At 48.7% G+C, this 24506-nt stretch overlaps 1 protein-coding gene across 1 annotated transcript in view; it reads left to right on the top strand.

Moving 5' to 3' along the window:
* Positions 1–24084, top strand: part of WNT4 (Wnt family member 4) — a 36210-nt gene extending 12126 nt beyond the window's left edge. Inside the window, exons 2-5 of the mRNA XM_055001698.1 lie at positions 12817–13052; positions 20641–20772; positions 22200–22342; positions 23466–24084. Coding sequence (XP_054857673.1) covers positions 12817–13052; positions 20641–20772; positions 22200–22342; positions 23466–23933 — 979 coding nt within the window. The 3' untranslated portion in view covers positions 23934–24084. The remainder of the gene's footprint in view (positions 1–12816; positions 13053–20640; positions 20773–22199; positions 22343–23465) is intronic.
* The last annotated feature ends 422 nt before the right edge of the window (positions 24085–24506 follow it).

Raw genomic sequence — 24506 nt, 5'->3', positions numbered from 1 at the left:
CCACAGTGAAGCGAGCCGAGACTGCCAGAGGGCAAAAAGTGTAGTCGGACAACTTTTTCGGGAGATAACAGCTTGCATGGGTTCTGCGCTGGAATGCATCTGGTCTCGTAGCATTTTTTTCCCCCTCACTGGCCTGTATGCGTTGCAGCGCGATAGGCCCGTGTGGCTCACGTGTCCGTCTCCGGCAGTGCGTGTGCACTCCCGCTTGGCCCTGTTCCTGCTTGCTGTGTGCCCAGGTGTGCAGAGCGTTCCCTGAGCCTGTCACTTTAGGCCTGTGGGTTGGTGTTCCTCTGCAGGCAGCTTGGTGGAGCTTTGCTTTTTCAGCAACTTGCTGGATTAGTAATTAAGCTCAGGGAGCGTTTCACATGACAGGAGGGTGCCCCCCCCCCCCCGCACATACACACATTTCTTCTTCTTCGTTCTCTTGAAAGCCTTTTTTAGCCTGTTGGAACTCGCATTCTCCAACATTTCGGAGAAATGTAGCATGGAAGGAAATGTTCTGTCAAAGCTGCCAGCCAAGCTCCATCTTGCACGCAGCCATGTGCGTTGTATTTTCTGCCTTTTAAAAAAAACCCTGAAAGCAGCCTCTTGGAGGCTGTAAATTTTAAGGGAGAAGTGAAAGAGGGGAGGGAGAGGAACGGTTAGCCCTTTCACTTTGCAGCCAGTTTTGTTGTCCTGGTTCTGCTCAGTCCCTCCCCACAGCTGCTTTTCTACCTGCAAGAGGGCAGCTGCCCTCCCGCTACACACATGAACACCTTTATGCTTTGAGGAAGAAGCCGGATTCAAACAACCCAGCAAGGCATAAATGAGCATTTGCCACACTGGGAGCCAACGGGATGTACTACCTGCTCCTTTTGGGGTGTTCTAACTGGTGTTGTGGTTTTGGAAATCACACCCTCCAAAATGCAATTGTGAGTCCAAGTATAGCTCATTCACTCCACAGCCTCGGTATTGTTTGGACCGCCCTGTGCCCAACAACCTCTGGTAGCCCTTCTGCTGTCATCATTCCAAGCACACAGTCATGTCCACCCGGTTTCCCCCAACCATGGTTAATGCTTGGCGGGGCCATTGCTGTTGATTCCCCTACCAACCAGGCAGCAAACAGGGCAAGGAGCACTGGGTAGTGACCATCACACACAGGTGGAGAGAGGAACAGGCCCAGAAGAATCCAAAGGGGAGGGAGGAACTGTTCCCTTCCCCTTTCTTTGCAGTTGGCCTCTGGCTAAGAAGCAAATTCTGAGTTGTTTTGAGAGCTCCCAGGCTAGGCTGCTCTCATCTGCTCTCAGAAGCCAAGCAGGGTCAGCCATGGTTAGTTCTTGAAGGATAGGAGACCAGCAAGGAAGTCCAGGGTCGCTATGCAGATGAAGGCGACGGTAAATCACCTCTGTTTGTCTCTTGCCCTGAAACCCCAATGGGGTCACCGTAAGTCAGCTGCAACTTGATTGTACTTTCTACCACCAAACGTGGTGACTTGGGGCTGGACATTACTTTGTGTCTTGAGGTTCTTTGATCATTTCCAAACTGGGGAAGTGCTTCATCCTTCAGCTTAAACCGGGCAGAAACAAAAGGTACCTTTGAGCCCGGGCAGATCGGAGCCCAGGTTGAACGGGATCCCTCCTCGTCTCTTCTTTCCTCTTTCCCCCAATGCGTATGACCCTCGCATTTGCGCAACCTTGCTTGGAGACTGCTTGGTTTGCAATCCAGGCTCGAAGTGGGTTTGTGGTGGGCCGAGTGTGACCCCAGGGAGGCTTTCCAAACTGAGATCTGGGTTTGGAAACACACGCAGTTGATGGCTGAGCCAGGAGCAAGCTGGATCAATCCCTCCTGGAGGGGAAAGGCATTCCGTGCATGTTCAGAAGTGCCCATATTTTATATTTTATACCCGCTACACACATTTGAGGGTTAAAACCCAGCAACTGGAATTGGTTCCAGAGCTGAATACTGGCCCCAATTAAGTAGGCACGTTCTCTTCTGTCTCTCTCTGCTTAATTGTTCTTCCGTTGTTCCGTTTTTTAAAAGCTTCAACAGAACACCCAGGAAAGCAAAGTTTTAAGATGTCAAAAGAACACTTCCAGCAGCTCTTTCCATTTTATTTATTACATCTTTATCAGGCCTTCCCTCTGCAGCAATGAGGGTAGCAAACTTGGCCCTGCCGTCATTTTTATCTACACACTAGAGGTGGGCACAAAACGGAACATGAACCAAAAAGAACCACGAACCAGCCCGGTTCATGGTTCCTGAACCAGCGGTTCATGGAAGCTTCCTGGCCGGGCAGCCAAGCCCCCGCTGTTTAAATGGATCAGCTGCTTGTTGGGGATCTCCCCAACAAGCAGCTGATCCGTGAGTTTAAATGCCCCTTTCCGTGCCACTGCAAAGCGGCATGGAAAGGGGCATTTAAACCCCACAAACTATGAACCACGAACTGGTTCGAACTTGCACCAGTTCATGGAAGTTCGTGGTTTGTGAAAATGCACGAACCACGAACCACAGTGTTCATTTTTTTCACAGTTCGTGCCCACCTCTACTACACATGAACCCTGTGAGGCAGGTTAGGCTGAGAGACAGAGACTGGCCTGGGGTCCCTCAAAAAGTTTTATGGCGGAGCAAGAGTTTGAGCCTCGATCTCCTTAATCCTGAGCTCTAACCGCTGTGACGCACGGGGTCTCACCTTCATTTTTGTAGATGTGAAAGACAGAAAATAATAAAGCCATGAAACCACAGAGGAGTAGAAAAGCAAGAGAAAACAATTTTGAATCAGCAGATTAAAAGTTTTGGGTGTGAGTCACAAAGTTGCTGGTTTGAATTTGCCATGAACTCTTTCAACGTTTCCCACCTGCCAGCCTGGGGCGTCTGTCTCCCCCATAATCTGTCAGTACAGAAGGGAGTGAAGCTGATAGAGGCTCGTCTGAGGCCGCCTAACGAGCCTCTGACAGAGATAGGATTTGAACCACGAACTTCCCGATTTGTGGCTCAGACTCTTGGGCACAATCCAGGTCCAATGACGCTTCAAAGACCAACTAGATTTCCAAAGTATGAGCTTTCGAGAGTCAAAGCTCTCTTCGTCAGATATGGAGGGCACAATGCTGCACTCCTTTGGTTGAAAGGCCTTTGGCGAAGAGGAGCAAAGCCAAAGGCCGTCTCTGTAGATCACGTTTTCACCCCGCCGTCCCTCCACTATAACCTTTGCAACACCCCTGCGAGAAAGGACTTGGCCCCAGGCCACCCTGGAAGCTCCACGGCTGCTTTCTGATTCGCCTGTCCAAGATACCAGCAGACTTGCTCCAATCCAGTTCGGTCTCTTTCTGATCTTCAAGGGCATGGCAGGACACTGTTCCTGCACTGTAGGGTTAAAGCCGCGTCTGCTTGGATCTGGGTGTGTCGCCACCCGCGCTGTTCCATCTCTGCTTACTTACAAGGGTGAGAACATGTGGGAATTCTGTCCTGGGCAGAGGGAGAGACAAGGCTGGAAGAGCCAGGCAGCACCTTGTGTGTGCGTCTGTGTGTGCGCTCGCACATGTGCATGCTAAATGGAACGGGTGTTTGCATGCATATTTTTCTTTCCCAAATAGCCTGAGGAGTCAGATACCTTGTCTATGCTCAAGGGATAAAAAGGAGCGTTTGTTAGTTTAAGCCCTTTCAGTCTGCAATTCAAGGGCTGATGCGAGAGGGAAAGGAAGAAAAGGGCAGCTGATACGGCTAGTTGTTCCTCCTCACCCATCTGCCGGTGTGTGATGTAGTGGTTAGCATGACAGACTACGTCTCAGAGACCCAGGTTCGAATCCTCACTCTGCTGTAGAAGCTCGCTGAGTGACCCTGGACCAGTCACAGGCTCTCAGCCTAACGTACCTTCTGGGGTAGAATAAAAGAGAGGAGAATGATGTAAGGCATTTCGGGTCCCCAATTCGGACCAATTGGGTCCTCATCGACAATGAATGGACAAGTAACAGCTGTCGCTGGGTGCTTTGATGTCTCCCACTCGGCAGCTGCCACTGCTCCTCCCAGCCACTGTCGCTTTCCCAAGGAGGTGAGTGAACAGTGGCCGGTGGCACGCCAGTAGCCGCTGCCTCCCACTCTCTGACTCTACGGCATGAGAAACGGAGGAAGAAGAGGAGCCACTGCCTCCCCTTGGGCTGGTCAATGCAGCACATGCCAAAGGCAGGAGTTTATTTCCCCTCCTGCTTAAGTAGCCTCTAGTCGGAGCGGATCAGTCGGACTGAGTGTAGGGAGATATCCCCTACGGCGAGGAGAAGCCTACTAAAAGACACTATTTACTGTTCAGGAACCCCCCTCCCCTGCCCTCCCCCCAGTCGATTCCTGCAACCAGCTCTTGACAACCTTGACTAATTTTAATTTTGCAAGAAAAAACAAGGGTGGCTTTAAGGGATCCTTTCCGCTGCCAACAGAAGCTCTCGGGCTTAGCTGGAACAGGAAAGGCCTGCTTTTCGGAGCTGGCAGGATCTGCACCGGCCTAGCTGACGGCACCTCCAGCAGAAGGGTCAGAGGTTATCCGGCGAACGGCGTTCCCAGTCGGTGACTGTTCTGGCAAGGGGTATAAATCCACAGCCTGCGCTTCAGGGGCCGTTGGTATGGCACAGGGGACAAACGGTGCCATCTTAAGCAGAGTTACTCCAGTCCAAGCCAGTGGGCTTAGTCTGGAGTACCTGTTTAGGATTGCACTGAAAACCTGGCAGATGCAACAGTTGGGGAAGAGGTCATCCTTTTCCACTTCATGTAGTGGTTAAGAGCAGCAGGACTCTAATCTGGAGAGCCGGGTTTGATTCCCCGCTCCTCTGCTTGAAGCCAGCTGGGTCCGTCACAGCTCTCTCAGAGCTCTCTCAGCCCCACTCACCTCACAGGATGATTGTCGTGAGGATAATAATAACACACTTTGTAAACCGCTCTGAGTGGGCGTCAAGTTGTCCTAAAGGGCAGTATACATATTGAATGTTGTTATTATTTTGCATTTAGCCATTCATGTTTTAGAAATTGCGTTAAAAGGGACCCCCAAGATAATGGTTCACGTAGTACCTTTGAGTGTTCAGTGCTCCATGCCCATCACCATGTAATGACAACCTCCCTGTAGGGCAATCCCCATATTGCTCGGGGCACGAGTGGGGCTGAAAGAGTGTGGACTGTATAAGGCCACCTATTCCCACCATATTGGTGGGAATAGAGTATGCCATCAAGTCATAGCTGACTTATGGCAATCCCTGTTGGGGTTTTCATGGCAAGAGACCAACAGAGGTGGTTTTGCCTTTGCCTGCCTCTGCAACCCTGGTCTTTGTTGGAGGTCTCCCATCCGATTACTAACCAAGGCCGACTCTACTTAGCTTCTGACGGGATCTGACGGGATCCGGCTTGCCTGGGCTATCCAGGTCAGGGCCATTCCCGTATTGCAGATGGGGATTTAGCTTTTATATCCAAAGTGCCCTGCAGACATTTCTTCAGCCATCCTTACCAAAACCCTGTAAAGGGAGGTTAGTATTGTGACCCCATGCGAGGCCCAGAGTCAAACAAGAGGGGAAACTGGGAGACCCTTGCACAGATATTCCAAGCATTCTTACTAGCTAATAGTGATGGAGTGTGTGTGTGGGGGGGTGGGGGGTCATTTGGATGTGGCCTCTACTGTTTTCTGAGCCTCAGTAGCTCCAGAGAGTACTTTATCTGCCCCACTGGAGTGGAATATGTAGTAGTCCCTGGACAGTGTCTGAAAATAGCATGGGTTGGAAAGGGCTAATTCCACCCCCCACCCCACCCCCAGTGCAAGTCCAGAGTGGGGTGCCCTTTTGGCTGTCATTTACCAGTGAAATATGCTCCAGGGAGATCCATTCACTGATCTCCTCGCGGCTCATTTGGCTGGGTCTCGAAAGAGTACAGCTTGTCTGAGGTCACTGTGTTCGCTGCGGAGGCTGGATTTGAATAAGGGGGTTCTTGAGCTTAGCCGTCGTACAGCACCAGCTCGGAAGACAACACAAATATACGATTCCTAAATCAGCCTCTCCTTCCTTCGTTATCCCTGTGCATTCCTCCCGCTGCCTGTGTTTTCACTGTGTTCACCACAGAGGCCGGATTTGAACAAGGGGGTTCTCGAGCTTAGCTATTATACGGCACCAGCCTGGAAGACAATAAAAAGATACGGTTCCTAAATCAGCCTCTGCTTCCTTTGATCCTTCACTATCCTTGTGTGTCCTTCCCGTTGTCTGTGCTCTCGCTGGCGCACCCCGTCCAAATTTAGATTGGGGCAGGAACCGGGCTGTTGCTCACAGTGCCGTGGAGGGTGGCGTGCTTGCTGATGGCACAACAAGAACGAGAAAAATTGTTACTGGTTGCCAACATTCTGTTTAGTCTTAAAAGAGCAAGCTAGCGTGGTGCAGCAGCTAAGGGTATAAAGGCTGCCGCAGGGAAGATCTGTGCTCGAGTCCTGTTTTATAATAATAACTGCACATATACTGATCTTCTAGACAGATTAGTGCCCCACTCAGAGTGGTGAACAAAGTCAGTACTATTATTATCCCCACAATACAGCTGGGGAGCTGAGGCTGACAGGAGTGGCTTATCCAAGGCCTCTTGCAGAGCTCATGGTAGTAGTGGGAGTCAAACCAGCAGAGTGCTGATTCACAGCCCAACCACTCACTCTGCAATAATAACTGTGCTTATATACTACTCCTCTAGACAGATTCGTGCCCTGCTCAGAGCAGTGAACAAAGTCAGTGTTGTTGTTATCCCCACAGTACAGCTGGGGTTGAAAGGAGAGGCTTACCCAAGACCACCTGCTGAGATTAGGGAAGTGGTGGGATTCGAACCAGCAGAGTGCTGATTTACAGCCCAGCCACATAAGCACTATGTTACAGCATAGTGTTTTGTCCATGAAGTTCACTTGGGAGGAAAGGGATCATGGGATAATCATTCTCTCAACCTAAGTTACCATACAAGGCGGCTTCAAGAATAAAATGCAGGAGGAGGGAAGCAGGAGCGTGAACCCCCCCGCAAGCATTTTGGTGGAAGAGCAGGATAAACGTGCATGACTGAGAAAATTGGAACCTGCTGTGGGTAAGTGTCCCCTTGTGTTTGATAATGGTGGCCAGTAGTCTTCGACCCATGAAGGGACCCTGAGGGAGACCCTCAGATGAGTCACGAGTCATTTTTTGCTGCTTTTGGGAAGAACCTGCAGTATGGAGAGCATGGGTTCGGTGCTTCCTGCCTCTCTTTGCATGTATGCTGAGAAAAGCAGGACAGCAAAGTGAAGCGAACAGAAGTAGAGAAGATTGCTCCATGTCTGAGGTCCCTGGCTTGTTCCTCACTCGATTACCCCTCCTAGTGCTTGGCTTGTGTTTCCTGACCCCATCTCTTTTGGCCCTGGCCTGGACACCAGGGAGGTCATAACTCTGGCCGCTCCTCTTTCTGTCATATGATCACTAGGTTGCATGAATTCTGTTGCATGCTGGCCACTCTGTGGGTCTGGAAAACTTGAAGACCCTTGGGCTACAGGGCTTAGGATACCTGCACAAAATGGGTTAAGAGAGGAAATACACAGAACAACTCTCTTCCCACTCCCCCAATGGGTTAGGAGAGGAAATTCACACAGAACAACTCTCTTCCCACTCCCCCAACCAGGATCATAGCTTGTTTGTTGGGTTGATGAAAGGCTGTCCCCAGGGGAGATGCCTGGCGTGTCTGGACTGACAATGAATAACCCAGGAAGGTCAAAGGGCACCGTTTAGAGTAGCCAGCGATTGAGCATGCTCTTGGGAGTTGATTTTCCAAGGTTTGCAAGCAGGGCCCCCACCGAGCCGATCACTGGTGGTGGAAAGTGCTGTCAAGTCACAGCTGACCAGGCAACGCTTGCCGGGGTTTGCAAGGCTAGAGACTCACAGAGGTGGTTTGCCATTGCCTGCTTCTGCAAGCCTGGTCTTCTTCGGTGGTCTCCCATCCAATCACTAACCAAGGCTGACCCTGCTTAGCTTCCCCGATCTAATGAGATCAGATGCATTGCAAAGGCATAAAAGCAGGCAACGGGATACACTCATGTGTGGCTATGACACTCTCTGCAGTCACATGGAATGTTGTGCAATGCAGTGGCAAAATAAGCCACGTTAGAGAAGAGAGAAGGACCCAGAAGGTTAAGAACAGGAAGCTGTGGAGGAGACCTCATGTTTGGGATGAGGGCAGTGCCTCGGTGTTTGGGACCATCTTCTGGACAAGAGGAAGGGTACCCTAAGACAGACATGAGAGTGGCTGGCTGAAAGAGGACAGGCTGCGTTCTTCCTTGGCCTCCAAGCCCGAGAAGCAAAAGCATTTTTTCTGTCAAGCTGTCAGAAAGGAAAGGCTTACGGTACATGTTCCTACTAGCATGCTCTCCAAATTGCTTTGAAATGAATTCAGCCTAGAGGGAGCTGATAAATGTTGCTCTCAAAACACTGTTCCTGTGAAATCCATGTATGTTTTGGTGGGGCGGGGGGGGGGGGGGTATTGTGCAATGCTATTTCCCCCTCCCTCGTGTTTTTTCTCCAGTTTTTTCTCCATGTTACCTGGGAATGCGTATCATTGCTTTCATGCCCTGTTCTTGGGTGTATCTGATTGGCTGCTGCTGGAATTGGGATCCCAAAGTGTGGCCTATAACCTATCACTCCATTCTGGAAAATGAGCCACTTTCTTCCAACTTAAGTGGCTCTTCCAGCGGAGTCTCCTTAGGCAGGGAGGATATAGGCAGAGAGACAGGCCTTGGTCAGATGCAATAGGGCAGATCTTTCATTCATGGTGGAGGCAAGATTCGGGTCCAGGAGCACCTTAAAGACCAACTCGATTTTGTGGTGGTAACTTTCTCTCTTGCAAGGAGAAACTTTGTGAACTGGGGCTGATGGGAGAGGGGTAGAGTTAACAAGTCAGAATTCTGCAGACTCGTGAGTGTGCTATGGAATCCAGGCATCTGGGAATCTCAGTTTCTGGTTCAAACTAAAAAAGGTTCTCATTCTTAGGTCCATCGGTTTATATAATGGCTGATTCTGCACACGTTGGATAATGCACTTCCAATCCTCTTTATAGATCATTTGGAATGGATTTTTTTCGTGTGCAGAACAAAAAATTCACCTCAAACGATTGATAAAGTGCATTGAAAGTGCATTATCCAACGTGTGCGGAATCAGCAATTGTGAGGTTCTGGGCCTAGACTTGGCTTGCAGCAGTAAGGGGATTCTATGTTCTTCATGGCCCTCCCTGCTCCTTCTGGTGGCTGGCAAAGCAGAATAAATTATGACAAGGAGCAAACACCTTCTCCTTTTCAGCGATTTATCCAGGATATGGGGATTTTGGCACATAATTGCATGGAAGAAATACAAAGTGTTTTATTGCAGTTAAGAGAATCCACAGGTCTGGAGAGAAGGTTGCTAAGATGGACATGCAAAGCATCTTGAAGCTGTTTTGCAGAGTGGAGAGTTTTCGAGAGGGCTCACCATTCTGCCTCCCCAAAACTGTCATGAGCTGCAAGAAGGGACATCTGGCAACCTTATTTCTAGAGCCAGCGGCTCTGAACCCATTATACCGCACTCTGTCGTTGAAATAACACATTAATCTTCATTTTTATCATCTCCAACAGCAATAAGCATTTGTTTGGGGAAGGCGTTATCTGAAGCATCTGTTTGGAAATGTTTGAAAGGGGCCTGTTGCTCTCTAGTTCATCCTCCGCTTTTGAATGTCGGACTCTCCATCTCCTGGAAAAATCTGGGAAATATCTTGAGTTCCTGAACATTCATCCGCTTCCATTGCCAAATGGAACTCTCTTCTGCTCTGAAGAGAGGAGGTCTGTCCCCTGGCACCATTTTTCCTGGCCACGGTGACTATCGGCTGTTTCATCAGCATCACCTTCAGAAATATCTAGTGGAGGCAGCAAGAGAGCCAGCGTGGTATACTGGTTAGAGCACCAGACTAAGATTGGGTAGACCCATTTTCAAATCCCAACTCAGCCATGAAGCTCACCGGGTAACCTTTGGCCCGTCACTCTTGCAGCTTAACCCACCTTGTGGGGTTGTTGTGAACATGAAACAGGGTCCATGTGCACTGATGCCTTTGGAGACTGTTTGGAATAAAAGTCGAATCAGTGTCCAGGGCTGGTGGTAAGTTGAGCGAGGGCAGAGGATACGAGCCAGGTGTTCCCCCTTGAAACTGATTAGCTGTGCTTGCCAATCCATGAAACGGAGCGGCTCTTATCCAAAAAGTGTATCTGACAACCCCAAAATTCTCCATTCAGAGGGACTCTAGCATAAACCCCGGACATGTATTTTTGCCTGCAAGTTCAATGCTTGGCATCTCCAGTTAAAAGAACAGCATTTCATTGGATTGCATAAGATCCTTGCCTGAGACCTTGGAAAGCAGCTGCCAGTCAAAGAAGGCAGATGCGATGGACTAGCTGTATGCCTTGGTATGAGGCAGCCTGGGAGGAGGTTCCATAACTCAATGGTGAAAATGAATTCCTGCCCTCAAGTCATAGTTGACTTACGGCGACTCCTGGTGGAGTTTTCATGGCAGGGGACTAACAGAGGTGGTTTGCCATTGCCTGCCTCTGCATAACGACCCTGGTCTTCTTTGGAGGTCTCCCATCCGATTACTAACCAAGGTCGACTCTGCTTAAGCTTCTGAGATCAGGCTATCCAGGGTCAGGGCAACTCAATGGTACAGCACATGTTTTACATGCAGAAAGGCCTGAGAAGAACATTGAGCATGCCACCAGTGTACACCTGAGTCTCACGGTCCACGTGTTCATAGGACACAATTGTTTCTCATCTGCACAAGGCTGGGGCGGGGGAACCTACTTCGGGAAGACCACGTCTCAGTAGTGGAGTACACGCTTTGCATGTAGACAGTTTTGAGGTCAGCCACTGGCAATGTCAGTGGAAATGGATCTCGGGTAGTGAAAGGCCCTTCTCCACCTCGTAGACTTATTGCTGCTCAGAATAGACTATACTGAGCTGAGCTCACTTGACATTAGGTAACTTTGTACATTGGGTGCCCCAGAAATCTTTTCCCACAGGAAATGGGCATGCGCCTACACAATGCAGAAAGAGGACTGCAGAGCCAAGGTTTCAGAAACGACCCTTGCAAACATCTGAAGGGTGAGATGCGGTGTTTTGCGTATGTGCTTGATTTCCCAACAAGGAGGAGCCCTTACTGGAGCTGTACATCTGATTTCTGAGTCTTTAGTGGCAAATACTTGCATGTTTCAGTCTCAAATTCTGGAATCCAAGGAGGCAGCTGGTGGAGGCTTCGATTAAGCTCGCTTATGAAAGGCGAGGCAGTTAGCAGAGGGGAGAGGAAGGCAGGGAGGTGCCTGCAGAATGAAGCCTCTTCCGGAGCCGACCCTTGTAGCTCTCGCTGGGACTCTGGCTGGTTCTCGGTGACAAAGACGGGGTTGAATAATGCTACGAGCAGCTATCACAATGGCTTCTGGGTTGTGCAAGCAGTGGAGGCCTCCGCTTGGGAGAAGGGGGCAAGGCAGCCGTTTTGAGCATTCCGAGACCTTGGGGACCCCCAGAGGATGCGCTGATCTCCAGTGGGTTTGTTTGCAAGAGGCTTCTGTCTCGGAGTGGTCGAAAGGCCTGGCTCCGTTCGGCAAAAGGAGCCAGGCGAGCTAGCTGTGGTCTTTAAGGAGGGAAGTGGTTTGGAGGGAGCCTCGGGTCGATCCGAACATACCCGTACGGAGGGAGGCTTGTGGCAGCCGGAGCTGGCAGCTGGTGTCCTCCCTCTGCTGACTTTGGCTGCTTTCAGACCACTCTGGCTTCTCCTAATAGCCCTTGGATACACTGGGCTGCGTCAGGTCTATGCCTCTCCATTCTGGGGAGACAAAGAGCGGCTGTTGAGAGCAAACTGGCCCCCAGGCAGAGCTCAGGGAGGGGCGTACCCCGAACGGCATGCAAGGGCAATATTATGCAGTGCCACTCCGGTGGGTTTTAGACAATGCCAAGGAGTGAGAATCTCTGGTGTGAATGTGTTGCAGCGAGGCACTTACTTTGCATAATTCATTCTATCTGGAGGGGGCTCTGTAGAGGATTGGTGCTCCGTGGCCTGGGCAATTGAGAACCATTCTGTGTCAAGCCAGCAACCAAGACCTGTGGGATGTCGAACAAAGGTTCTGGTATCTTCCAACTCTCTCCCCCCAAAAGAAAATACTGGGTAATCAGAAAGCCAGACACAGGAGCCTCTGAAATAGCAATAGGCCAAAGCCTGGAGAACTTGTAGTAGTGGCGGTGATGTTGATAAGAATTTCAGAGTCCTGATGGACCAGATTAAAGGTTCCTCAGGTCTAGCATTCTGTTTCTGACACTAGCAAACAGATGTCCCAGAAAGATGAGGCATGGGAGCTATAAAGACAGCCAGTGTGGTGAAGTATCGGTCTAGGATCTGGGAGACCCAGGTTCGAATCCCCGCTGACCATGAAATTTCCTGGCCCCCTTGGGCCTGTCACACACTCTCAGCCTAACCTACCTTACAAGGTTGTTGTGAGGATAAAATAGGAGAGAGGAGAACAGCGTACGCTGCTTTCGGTCCCCTTTAGGGAGAAACGTGGAGTATAAATGAAGTAAATTAATAGAGAAATGGCTGTGGGTTGATGCCCACCCCACCCCCCGCAACCACTATTTTAATGTCGTTTTGGATGATTGTATACTGCTAACCCTCTTGGCGATTCTTTGACCCAAATGTAGGTTGCAAATAAGTTAAGACATTTGCATCTTTGTAAGAGCTACAGGGCTTGGACATGGGAACTGTGGACTAGTATCTTGTCGCCTGCCCCCTTTCAACGGTTTTCATTTTGTGTTGCCCTAACAGGTATTTAGCCAAGCTGTCTTCGGTGGGGAGCATCTCAGACGAGGAGACGTGCGAGAAGCTGAAGGGCCTGATCCAGCGCCAAGTGCAGATGTGCAAGAGGAACTTGGAAGTCATGGATTCGGTGCGGCGGGGGGCACAGCTGGCCATCGAGGAGTGCCAGTTCCAGTTTCGCAACCGCCGCTGGAATTGTTCTACGTTAGACAGCCTGCCAGTGTTCGGCAAGGTGGTAACTCAAGGTGAGGCCCTGGGTTTTTTGCAGAAGGGTTGAGGGAGGGTGTTGGTTTATTGGGGAAACGGGTTGATGCAAACTCTCGACCTAGTCTTAGCCATAGCTGGGCCTTGTGGAATTTAAGACAGTGGTAAATGTGTACTTCATCTGTGTAGGAGAGTCCTCGTTCCTCTGCCTCATCAAGCTCAAAGCTGGGAAACTGATCTACAGGCAGGGCAGCGGCATACTGGGTTTTGGTTTTAGGGACAGGAGAGGAACAAACTCCAGTCCTAACCCTCCCTCCCACGCTGGTGGAAGGTGAACGTACACACTTAGAAAGTTAAAGGGACAGGTTGCTTTCTCCTGATCCTTTAAAACTTGAAGCTGATAAAAGGTCCCCAGTCAGTCCCAAGGGGAAACACAGAGTCAGCAATGCACAATGGCTAGTGTTGGACTAGGATCTAGAAGACCATGGAAGCTTGCTGAGTGACCTCAGGCGAATCACACACTCTCAGTCTAATCTACCTCTCAAGGTTGTTGGGAGGATAAAAAGGAAAGGAGGAAAATATTGGGTCCTCGTTGGGGAGAAAAAGGGATATGAATGAATGAATGAATGAATGAATGAATGAATGAATGAATGAATGAATGAATGAGCACTCTAGAACTGGAGCGGAAAAGGAGAGAAGGAACCTTTCCTGCTTTCCAGCATGTTGGAGGAATGAATTTCCTTTAATTTCTGGAGTAAAGGGGACAGATGGTTGAAGCGGGAGACTCGGCAGCCCGAAATGAAGGCCTACACGGACACCTTCTGATAAGGAGCAGAGCAAGATCAAAAACGTTCGCAACATTTTGTTATGGATTCCCACATTTAGGGGGAAACAACGCTGACTTCATTGCAACAGTCTCATAAGGCAGGGATACTAAAATGTACGTGAAGTGCTTCGAGCCTTTGAAATTGTTAATGAAGCCCAGTTACGAATGAAAGGCCCATCAATTACCAAAAAATCTTGCCAATCTGGCTTCTCTTCAGGGACATCACACTCTGTTCAGCAAACACTGTTTTTTCCAGTCACCGGATATTCCAAGGTAGACTACCTCTAAACGTGAAGGTTCCATCAGTTACGATATTGATTAACAGCCATTGATAGATTTGCCCATCTTAAGAAAAGCCCTGCTGTATTAGACCATAGGTCTGTCAAGCTACAGCGGCCAACCAAACTGTATGCTTTTTAGGTATTTCTATACAACATTTCTACTATAAATGTGTATCCAGGACTGGGTTGCAAATTAAGAACAAACGGAGCATGAAAGCTGGTGAAGAGAAGTAAATACAACACTAAATACAGCAAGCAACCTTTGGCTAAAATAGTAGAAGCAGCAAAAGAGTAAAATCCACAAGAAACGGTTCCGCAGTCCAAACTAAAACGACAAGTTAAGAGTACTCCCCAAAAGCCCTCAGGAAGAAAGCAGAAGCCAGAGTCTCCCTGCTCTTGACGCATCCCAGCAGCTGGCATTCAGAGGTACCCTGCCTTTGACTATGGAGGTTCCATTTAATTACAAACGCCGAAAAACCATAACACAGCATGAGGACAGAAGAGCCCAGTATGAGAACTCGGCTTGTTTTTGCTGTCTCCGAGATGCTTCCTTCCTCTCCCACCCCCCTCCACAACCGAAGGCATGCAGCAGCGAAGTCTGTGGGATCGTTCCCATCTTACTCCCTTTCAAGTATTGAGACTCGCAGCCTTTTTTATCCCCGGCTCCCCCGCCCCACGGCCGCTCCTCCTCTGCTTCTTATTTGACTTTCCTCTGCTTGTCTTCAGGGGGGCGAAGATTTGTGCTTATGAAGGTTTAGGGCTGGAAATACCAGAAATACCAGAAATTGAAGTCGCCTCTCTTTTAGGCGGCCACAGAGCAAACCGACTAACGTTAGGCTGCTATTAACCTTGCTTAACTCGGAGGTCGTTCAGTTGCCTTCCCAGCTGGGTCACTGACAATGAGTCCCTGGTGCCCCTCTGTGTTCTGACCACCGAGGCGGGTATTTTTCCTCTCTCTTCCCCTTGTTGGGGAGACCCACTGAACTGGGAGAGAGGTTGCAAGGGTCAAGGGCGTCTATGCTCTTCTTGGACTGCCGGGTGCTGTGGGAACCCAGCAAAGGCCTCCGTCTGGCTTCTTCCAGTATCCTCCAAGACAGAAGGGTCTGTTACACTCTAACCACCCTTGGCAGCGACCCAGTGTTGCAAGACTTAATTGATAACCACTAAACCAATATTCTTCTTTTGGTTCTCCCCCTACACACACACACACGCTCTCTCTCTCTCTCCACGCACCAATCCTCATGGTGGGGCGGAGGACACACAGACAGCTCTCTGCACCTCCTCTCTGGAGGAGAGAAAACAGAGTGATCCCCTTGTCCTTGGCAGGCTTGCAAGATGAAAGCCTCATGGTGGCAGGTATTCACAGCTTCCCCCTGAATCGCGGCGACACTTGTGCTGAGTCAGCTTGAAGCTGCTTGGCTTGGGAACAAGGCTGTTGAGCAGAAAGGGTGTGGGGCGGAGATTTATTTGGAGCTCCACGCAGAAGAGTTTTGAAGAGTAGTTACGGCTGCTTTTTTTTAAAAAAAAAAATTGGAATTCTGCTAAGAGTTAGGTTTTGGTATGGGAAACCCAAGTTTCAATACTGGCTTGGTTGGAAATGAAATGCAAGGAAAGGGCTTGAGCAGTAATCGGGAGGATGGTTAGAACCTGCGGTCCGGAACAGCAGCGCCTGAGACTCGAGCACCTGATCCTTTGGTGAGTTGAAGGGCCTTCTTCCACATGCATTCTTCCCCTGTTACCTGTGTAAGAGTGTAAGCATCAGATCTCGGAAGCTAAGCAGGGTCAGTCCTGGTTAGTAATTGGATGGGAGACCTCCAAATAAGACCAGAGTTGTTATTGTAGAGGCAGGCAAGGGCAAACCACCTCTGTGAGTCTCTTGTCTTTAAAATCCCAGCAGGGGTCACTGTAAGTCTGCTATGACTTGACAGCACTTTCCGCCACACAAGAATGATGCTACGAGGTCGGACCACGCTCCACTTCCTTTTTCCATCAGCGGCTGACCCAATGCGTTTGGGAAACTCACACAAAGAGCTAAAAGGGGATGGCCACTCCTTGTTCTTTGTCCTTGGTATCTAGTATTTTGAGGTATACTGCCTCTGACAGTGGAGGTTCAACTCCATTGTGGAACGAGCCTCCCAGCGGTCTCCCATCTGAACACCTGATCAGACACCACAACTTCTTAGCTCCTGAAAATGATGCAACCTCTGACCACGACTGGGTCCTTGGCGATCCCATGTTTCACTGTCAAGGTTAACAATGTTGCTAGACCTGTTCACCATGAACTTCCCTAATAAGCAAACACTTAACTGGCAGTTCCTTCCTGGGTCAAACCACAGTCAAGGTTTGATATTCTCTTTCTGGATCAACCAGATACCTCTGGAATTTTACATATAGGACATACAAGGTGATGTTTGTCGTCAGCATCCGATACTCAAGGTATATTACCTCGGACTGTGGAAGTTCTATTTCCTTGTCCTGGCTAAAAGCTTTCAATACCTTTGTCGTCGGTGAAGAGGAGGGATTGGTGGAAGAGGCGAATCAGTGCTGTAAACCACAGCGCCGACCCTGCAGGGCTGTTTCTCGCCATGCTCTGTCCTTTGCTGAGATGAAACTTGAAAACAAACAAAAACATAATCCTGTCTAACTCTCATAAACTCTGGTCAGAAGTTGCCAGCTTCCTGTTCCAACAGGAGAAAGCCCAATCTGAACCTGCCTTTTGGTACTTTGGTGCTTTTAGGCATGGTAAACAAATAATAATTAATAATAATAATAAACAATTGTGCTTATATACCACTCCGCTAGACAGATTACTGCCTCACTCAGCGGTGGACAAGGTAGTGTTATTATTATCCCCACAATGCAGCCGAGGAGCTGGGCTGAGAAGAGTGGCTTGCCCAAGGCCACCTGCTGAGCTCATGGCAGTAGCGGGATTCGAACCAGCAGAGTGCTGATTCACAGCCGAACCACTTGACCACTGTGTTACAGCAGCTCCAGGTTGGGAAATTCCTGGAGTCTTGGGGGGTGGAACTTCGGGGAAGGTGGGGTTTGGAGAGGGACCTCAGCAGGGTATAACACCATGGAGTCTCTGAGCCTTTTGGCCTGATCCACAAGGGCTTCCCTTGACTATCTCTTGCTTAACACTTCAAAGAAATGGATAGGCCATCCAGATAAGCACAGCGACGTCATTTGCATTTGATAGGCACACCTTGGGGGGAGGGGGGGTCTTCAAACAAATGGAGAAGAAAAGAAGGGTGGTCTTTAATTAGAGGCCAAGGTGTGTTTGAAAACTGGTAAGAAACAAGAGAAGGGGAGAAGGAAAGGAGGAGAAAGTCTATAGGTGTGAGAGAAAAGTAATTGCATTTTGAATGAATTGCTTCCCCGCCCCCCGCCCCCCGCAAGTGTTTTTCATTCACTTGGGTCACGAAAGATCACTTTTCTGTTGTTGTACTTTGTTCTCTCTGTGTTTTGTGTCAGTTAATAATGGTTATGACATTGGTCTTAGCAGGCAAGGCGCACTCGTGTGCCTGCAATGGTAGTTAGTTATCAAATCTGCTTCCTGACAAGCTAGCGATCAATAGGAGCCAAGAGGAGCTTGATCAGAATGGGTAGCCATGTTAGTCTGTCTGTGGCAGTAGAAAAGAGCAAGAGTCCAGTGGCACCTTATAAGACTAACAAAATTTGTGGTAGGGTAGGAGCTTTTGTGAGTCACAGCTCACTTCGTCAGATATAAGAGGGGCTTGTTCACTGTGTGCATTCATCTTATATTGCCAACAAGTGGGAGTTGTTCACATTCGCTTTGATTGGATCACTTACTTTTTTTGAACAGATCTTGTTTTCATCTGCATTTTTGCATAATATTGTAATGTACTAATAACCACCACCACTACTCCCCGTGCACCCACATACACACCCTTTAGTTTGTGCTCATGTTTTGCCAAACAAGGATAACACTTAAGGCATTTCAGTACGTGGCCACTGACTCCTGAAATTATAGACTTAAGGATTTTTTAAAAAACTTGTAAGGTGTGACAAGCCCAGTGGCACAGAGTGGTAAGCTGCAGTATTGCAGCCCAAGCTCTGTTCACGACCTGAATTTGATCCTGGCAGAAGCCAGGTTCAGTTAGTTGGCTCAAGGTTGACACAGCCTTCCATCCTTCCGAGGTCGGTAAAATGAGTACCCAGTTTCCTGGGGGTAAGGTGTAGATGACTGGGGAAGTCAATGGCAAACCACCCTGTAAAAAGTCTGCCAAGAAAACATTGTGATGCGACGTCCCCCCCAGGGGTCAGTATTGACTCGGTGCTTGCTTGTGACAAGACTGATTGTTATTGTTTTAACAGTAGTTAGAATACCTTCGGAGACAGGTCAGACATCTTAATGTTTTGCTAGCATGATGATATTTAACTGCAAGTCTAACTTAATAGTGTAGTTATAGATGGTATTTCTTCAAGTCCAGAACTTTGTTTTTCCAGTATCCTGATTTTTAAAATCATTGCACACAAAAGCATTTAGAAAGCTCAGCTGTTTCAAATGCCTCGCCGTTGGAAGCTGCTTTATGCTGACCCGGATTTTGGGTCTCTTCAAAACTGGTATTTCAACATTTCTGAGAAACTGAGCGATGAGTCTGAAAGTCTGTGATTTGGATCTCACTTCTTCCCTGAACTCCCCAGGTGACCTCAGGCAAGCCGCTGTCCCTTAGCAGTTCCATCTGCAATATGAGATTAGCAATGCATACCAACTTCACAGAGTTGTCGTAAGGATTTTAGCAAGATAATAACATTAATAACATTCGATTTATTTACCGCCCTTCAGGACAACTTAATGCCCACTCAGAGCGGTTTACAAAGTATGTCATTATTATCCCCACAACAAAACACCCTGTGAGGTGGGTGGGGCTGAGAGAGCTCAGAGAGAGCTGTGACTGACTCAAGGTCACCCAGCTGGCTTCAATCAAGTGGAGAAGTGGGGGAATCAAGCCTGGCTCTCCAGATTAGAGTCCTGCCACTCCCAACCACTGCACCAAACTGGCTCTATCCTATCAAAGATAAAGGATCTGAAATGAATGCAGATGTTCAGAAGCGCTATATAAATGCAGCAAGGGCTACTGTGCACAGGCCATCAACACACAACTTCCCTCACCTTCATCATTGGCCATCCTTGATAAGAAGGTTCGTGCGTACTCTCCAGAGCTGCAGCTGAGGTCTTTCCCAGCTCGGCTCCCGGAGACCTTTTCTAATTGGAGATACCAGCCTTTGAAGCTGAGATATTGAGCATGCAGATGTAGAGGTCCATCTCTGTTCCAACAGCATAGTATACAGTTTATGATTTTATGGGACACTTCCTTGCTCAGGGATAGATGTTTTTGAAGCCCGTGCCCAGGAATGTTCAATCTCTGTCCATGTAGGATGGCATTTCATAGACTCTGCTTGAAGTATGTAAGAGACCTGGGTCTTCAATAGGTCACTGAGTGCACTGGCTGCTTGTGTGGTCTTTGCTACTGCGGGAAAGCCTGTCTCCTTCATCTTGCTCTTTAACGTGGTGGCCATAGCCCACAGTACCTTCGAGCCAGTGTAATAGTCTTTTATGGTATTTATATACAGTTGTAATTGTTGTTAATATGATGTTGTGACTCGCCCTAAGACCGCTTGTGGGGAGGACGGGGATATAAATCCAATGTATAAATAAATAAATAAAAATTTGGTTGTAGAACACATGCAAATGGCAGATATGGCACATGTTTTGATCTATAAAGCCCTAAACGGACTGGGACCAGCATACCTGAGGGACTGCCTCTCCTCGTATGTACCCCGGAGAACGCTCCGCTCAGCTGGAAAACGTCTGCTGATGGTCCCTGGCCCCAGGGAGGCTCGGTTGGCCTCGACAAGGGCCAGGGCGTTTTCGGTCCTGGCCCCAACCTGGTGGAACTCTCTGTCTGAGGACACCCGGGCCCGTCAGGATCTTCTATCATTTTGGCGGACCTGTAAGACGGAGATGTTCCACCAGGCGTATGGTTGAGGCCAGCATTAGTGCCCATTCGCTAGCTGACCCATGTATGGGTTGCAGTATTTCATCTGTCTGCTTCCCTCCCCCTGTATGTTGATGGGCAGGAACCTGGAATTGGCCCCATCTTGGGACAGTTAATAGCTGTTTAATTGCTGATTTTATGTTATGAACCGTTGTTTTTATTTTTATTTATTTTCTTTGTATTTTTATAATTGTTGTACCTTGCCCTGAGCCTGCTTGCGGGAAGGACGGGTTAGAAATATAAATAATAATAATAATAATAATAATGTTAAAGCTGTGAAACTACATGGGTGCAGTAGCATACTTTAACCTTCTGTGAAAGCTGCCTACTAGGTAGACTGTAACAAGCGAAGCTCTTTTCCTGGCATGGAGGACTGTGTCGTTTAGCCTTGATGTGCCTCTATGTGGATTCTTCCGTGATCCCAAAGTACTGGCTGAGTTTCACCAACGCATGCACACTCATGTGCTCACCTCCTGTCTTTATCCGCTTCCTCTGGCAGGGACGCGTGAGGCTGCCTTTGTGTACGCCATCTCCTCTGCTGGCGTTGCCTTCGCCGTGACAAGGGCGTGCAGCAGTGGTGAACTCGACAAATGTGGATGCGATCGCACAGTGCATGGAGTCAGCCCTCAGGGTGAGTATGTCTCTAGGGGTGGGGGTGGCAATACGGTATGTAATAATAACAACAACAACAACATTTGATTTATATACCACCCTTCGGGACAACTTAATGCCCACTCAGAGGGGTTTACAAAGTGTGTTGTTATTATCCCCACAACAATCACCCTATGAGGTGGGGTGGGGCTGAGAGAGCTCTGAGAGAGCAGTGACTGACCCTAACATCACCCAGCTGGCTTAGAGCGAAGGTGTGGGGAATCAAACCTGGCTCTCCAGATTAGAGTCCTGCTGCCCTTAGCTGGTACACCAAACTGGCTCTTTTGAAAAAGGCTGCTGTAAATTATCAGCAACCTCACTCTGGTTGGACTGTACCACTTCAGCCTGTAGGTCGATGACTCGTTGTGAGTTTTCCCCCTTTAAATTCACATATAGGTTTGAATATCCAGGGAACTGGCTTTGGTTTTTTAGCAAAACAGAGCATTCAAACTATCAGCCACCATACTGCAATGGTACAGTCCTGGCTGATCATTCTTGATGCCTGAAACTGCCCTGATTCTCGGAGCTTCAGTTGTTAATGGCTTTGTGGAAGGGCAGCAGGTCAGACTACTGGAACTTTGCTCCCTTCTGATTCTCTAAGTCACTCCATTTAAGGGAGAGCAGAAGATGGGCCCTCGTTGCATCTGATCAAAGGTCTTTCTAGTCTACTGTCCAGTTTCTGACACGGGCCAGCCCCATGAGAAAAGTTTTTTGCAGCAACGCTGATCCAAAATCAAACTCCAAACACGAACTACAGTCCACCAAATACCTTTGTATTAGGACCAGCCAAAATGACACAAAACAGCGTGCGAGCTTTCGAGTTCATCAGGCTGGGTTTTTAAAAAAAAAACAGAGAGAGGGGGGGGGAAATGATGGTTCAGCCACAAGCTTCCAGGAATGCACCAGCCTCCCCTTCTTCTCTCCTGCTCACAGCAGTTTTGATTCAGAGTCACACAGCTTTTGAACATGGAAGTTCCATTTAGTTTCCAGGGCCAATAAATACCTGTAGACAGACGTGTCCATCACAAAACCATCCTTTAAAACATGCAACTGTCATTGTGTCATGGGGCAATGAGTTCCATACGTTGTTTACTTTTTTTAAAATCAAAGAAATGAATGGGAGAGTCCGGCGTGTGCCTATTAGGACTTGGGGTTGCTCCACTGTTCTGCACTACTGAGACTGTAATGTCCCACCAGTGTGTGAGGATAAGAGGAATACAGACAGAGTCCGTGGCTGGAGATAACACCTGGAAGTAGCCATTTCCTTGGACGAGGAACAAGAGGGAGTGGAATGCTTGGTTCATCTGGGCTGCCGCACAAAACACACGTCATGCTCTTTCTCACTACCCGCTGCCTCTCAAAGTGTTGTTGATTTCTGCTCTCTTACTGCCCCTTGCTGTCCGCTAGGCTTCCAGTGGTCCGGCTGTTCTGACAACATTGCCTATGGTGTGGCCTTTTCGCAGTCTTTCGTCGACGTGCGGGAAAGAAGTAAAGGCGCTTCCTCGAGCAGGGCACTCATGAACCTTCATAACAATGAAGCCGGAAGGAAGGTAATGGGGGTTGCACGTAGCCTGTGCGAAGTGGCGTGTTGTTAAACACTCACAGACCTTCTAAGTTTCTCTTTCCTAAGTTTAAAGTGAAAGGTTTGAAAGTATGTAGGCAGTATCTGATGATACCCTGGCCTAGATAGGCTGGGCTAACCTGATCTCATCAGATCTCAGAAGCTAAGCCTGGTCGGCCTAGCTGCAGATCAAGGAATGCCCTGGGTTGAAATCTCAGCCTTGCTCCCAAGCACTGGTCTTTCTCTCTCTCTCTCTCTCTCTCTCTCTCTCACACTCTCACCTGTAACATGGGGATGATACTACCTGTTTTACGGTGCTGTTATAAGTATTAGAGTGAGAGGAGAGGGCTTGAAATGCTCTATGAGTGCCATATAAATGCAACATATTGTTAAAAGAGAGTCTATATCTAACACGGGACATTAATAAAACTGTGTGTTAAGAGTGTCAGACAGGGAGTGAGGAAATCCAAGATATGCTGCTCAGCCATATATAAACTTAGCTACAGCGTAACCTACTTCACAGCGATAAAACTAGATCAAGATGGGTAGTCGTGTCCATCTGTCTGTAGCAGTAGAAAAGATCAAGAGTACAGTAGCACCTATAAGACTAACAAAATTTGTGGTGGGGTATGAACTTTTGTGAGTCACGGCTCACTTCTTCAGGGATAAAAACTAGTGCAAGGGACAACTTACTACATTATCATCATAAGCAGTGCAATCCTAAGCAGAGTTATTCCAGTATAAGATCATTGATTTCAGTGGGCTTAGACTGGAGTAACTCTTCAAGGGATTGCACTGAAAATGTGATGAAGAAGGGGGGAATTGATTATTTATTATTCCTCCAAAGAGATCAGGGCAGTGTATATGGTCCCATTCATCCATTCATTCCTCATTACATCCTTGTAATATAGGTTAGATTGACAGAGAATGACCCTGTCAACTTCATGGCAGAGTGGGGATTTAAGCCAAGGTTTTCCCACTTGTTGTCCAAGAGGCTGTAACCACTACACCCTACTGTGTCTGATGGATCTCGGTGTTCCCTCTTCGAGAAGGCGTTCATCCTCGAGACTTTTCATAAGGACCCTCAAACAGCTCTGCCCCTTCTTTTCTAGGCCATCCTCAACAACATGCGGGTGGAGTGCAAGTGCCACGGGGTATCGGGATCCTGCGAGGTGAAGACCTGCTGGAAAGCCATGCCTCCCTTCCGCAAAGTGGGCAACGTGCTCAAGGAGAAATTCGACGGGGCCACCGAGGTCGAGCAGAAGAAAATCGGCTCCACCAAAGTGCTGGTGCCCAAAAATTCTCAGTTCAAACCACACACGGACGAGGATCTGGTCTATCTGGACTCCAGCCCGGACTTCTGTGACCATGACTTAAAGAATGGTGTCCTGGGCACCAGCGGGAGGCACTGCAACAAGACTTCCAAGGCCATAGATGGCTGTGAGCTCATGTGCTGCGGCCGGGGCTTCCACACGGACGAGGTGGAGGTGGTGGAAAGGTGCAGCTGCAAATTCCACTGGTGCTGCTTTGTGAAGTGTAAACAGTGCCATCGCGTGGTGGAAATGCACACCTGTCGATGACGTGGGAAACAGGAGCTGCCTTCGGGCCCGGAGCCCAGAGACCAAGCGCAGAGAGAGGGCTTTGGCTGACAAACATGGGGAGGCATTGCGAGAGGAAACGGGGAGGGGGGCACTTTTTCTATCAACAAAAGGAAAATATTTAAAGTTGCAATAGTGATTATATTTTTTTTTGGTTTGTTTTCCTTTATCTACTTTATTTATTGCCCAAACCAGAGCCCCTTTCTTCTGAACGGGGTGTGTTTTTATTTGATGGTGCCACTAATATGGGCAGGGAGAGGCTAGGCGGGCAAGGCTCTGCGGCTCCACCTACAAACCCGAAATGGGTGGGGATTGTCATGCCAGGCGGAAAATGAGGTTTCCATCCAGAGACATTTGTGCTGTCCCTGGAATGGAGCATTTTTGTAATGGTGTCTTGTAGTTTCTCAGTGTCGGAGCTGTTTTGGACATAACCTCTTTTCTGTTGCTGAGTTGCTTACGAATCTGTGGATAGCCCAAATGGGAATTTCTCTTCCTCTCATCCTGCCAACATATATAGGGTGCAATCCACCAGGAAATTCTCTTGGCACAAGTCTT

Source organism: Eublepharis macularius, chromosome 17 (assembly GCF_028583425.1).
Source record: "Eublepharis macularius isolate TG4126 chromosome 17, MPM_Emac_v1.0, whole genome shotgun sequence".
Classification (NCBI taxonomy): Eukaryota; Metazoa; Chordata; class Lepidosauria; order Squamata; family Eublepharidae; genus Eublepharis; species Eublepharis macularius.
The sequence above is the reverse complement of the archived record's forward strand: the minus strand, read 5'-3'. Positions and strand labels throughout refer to the sequence as shown.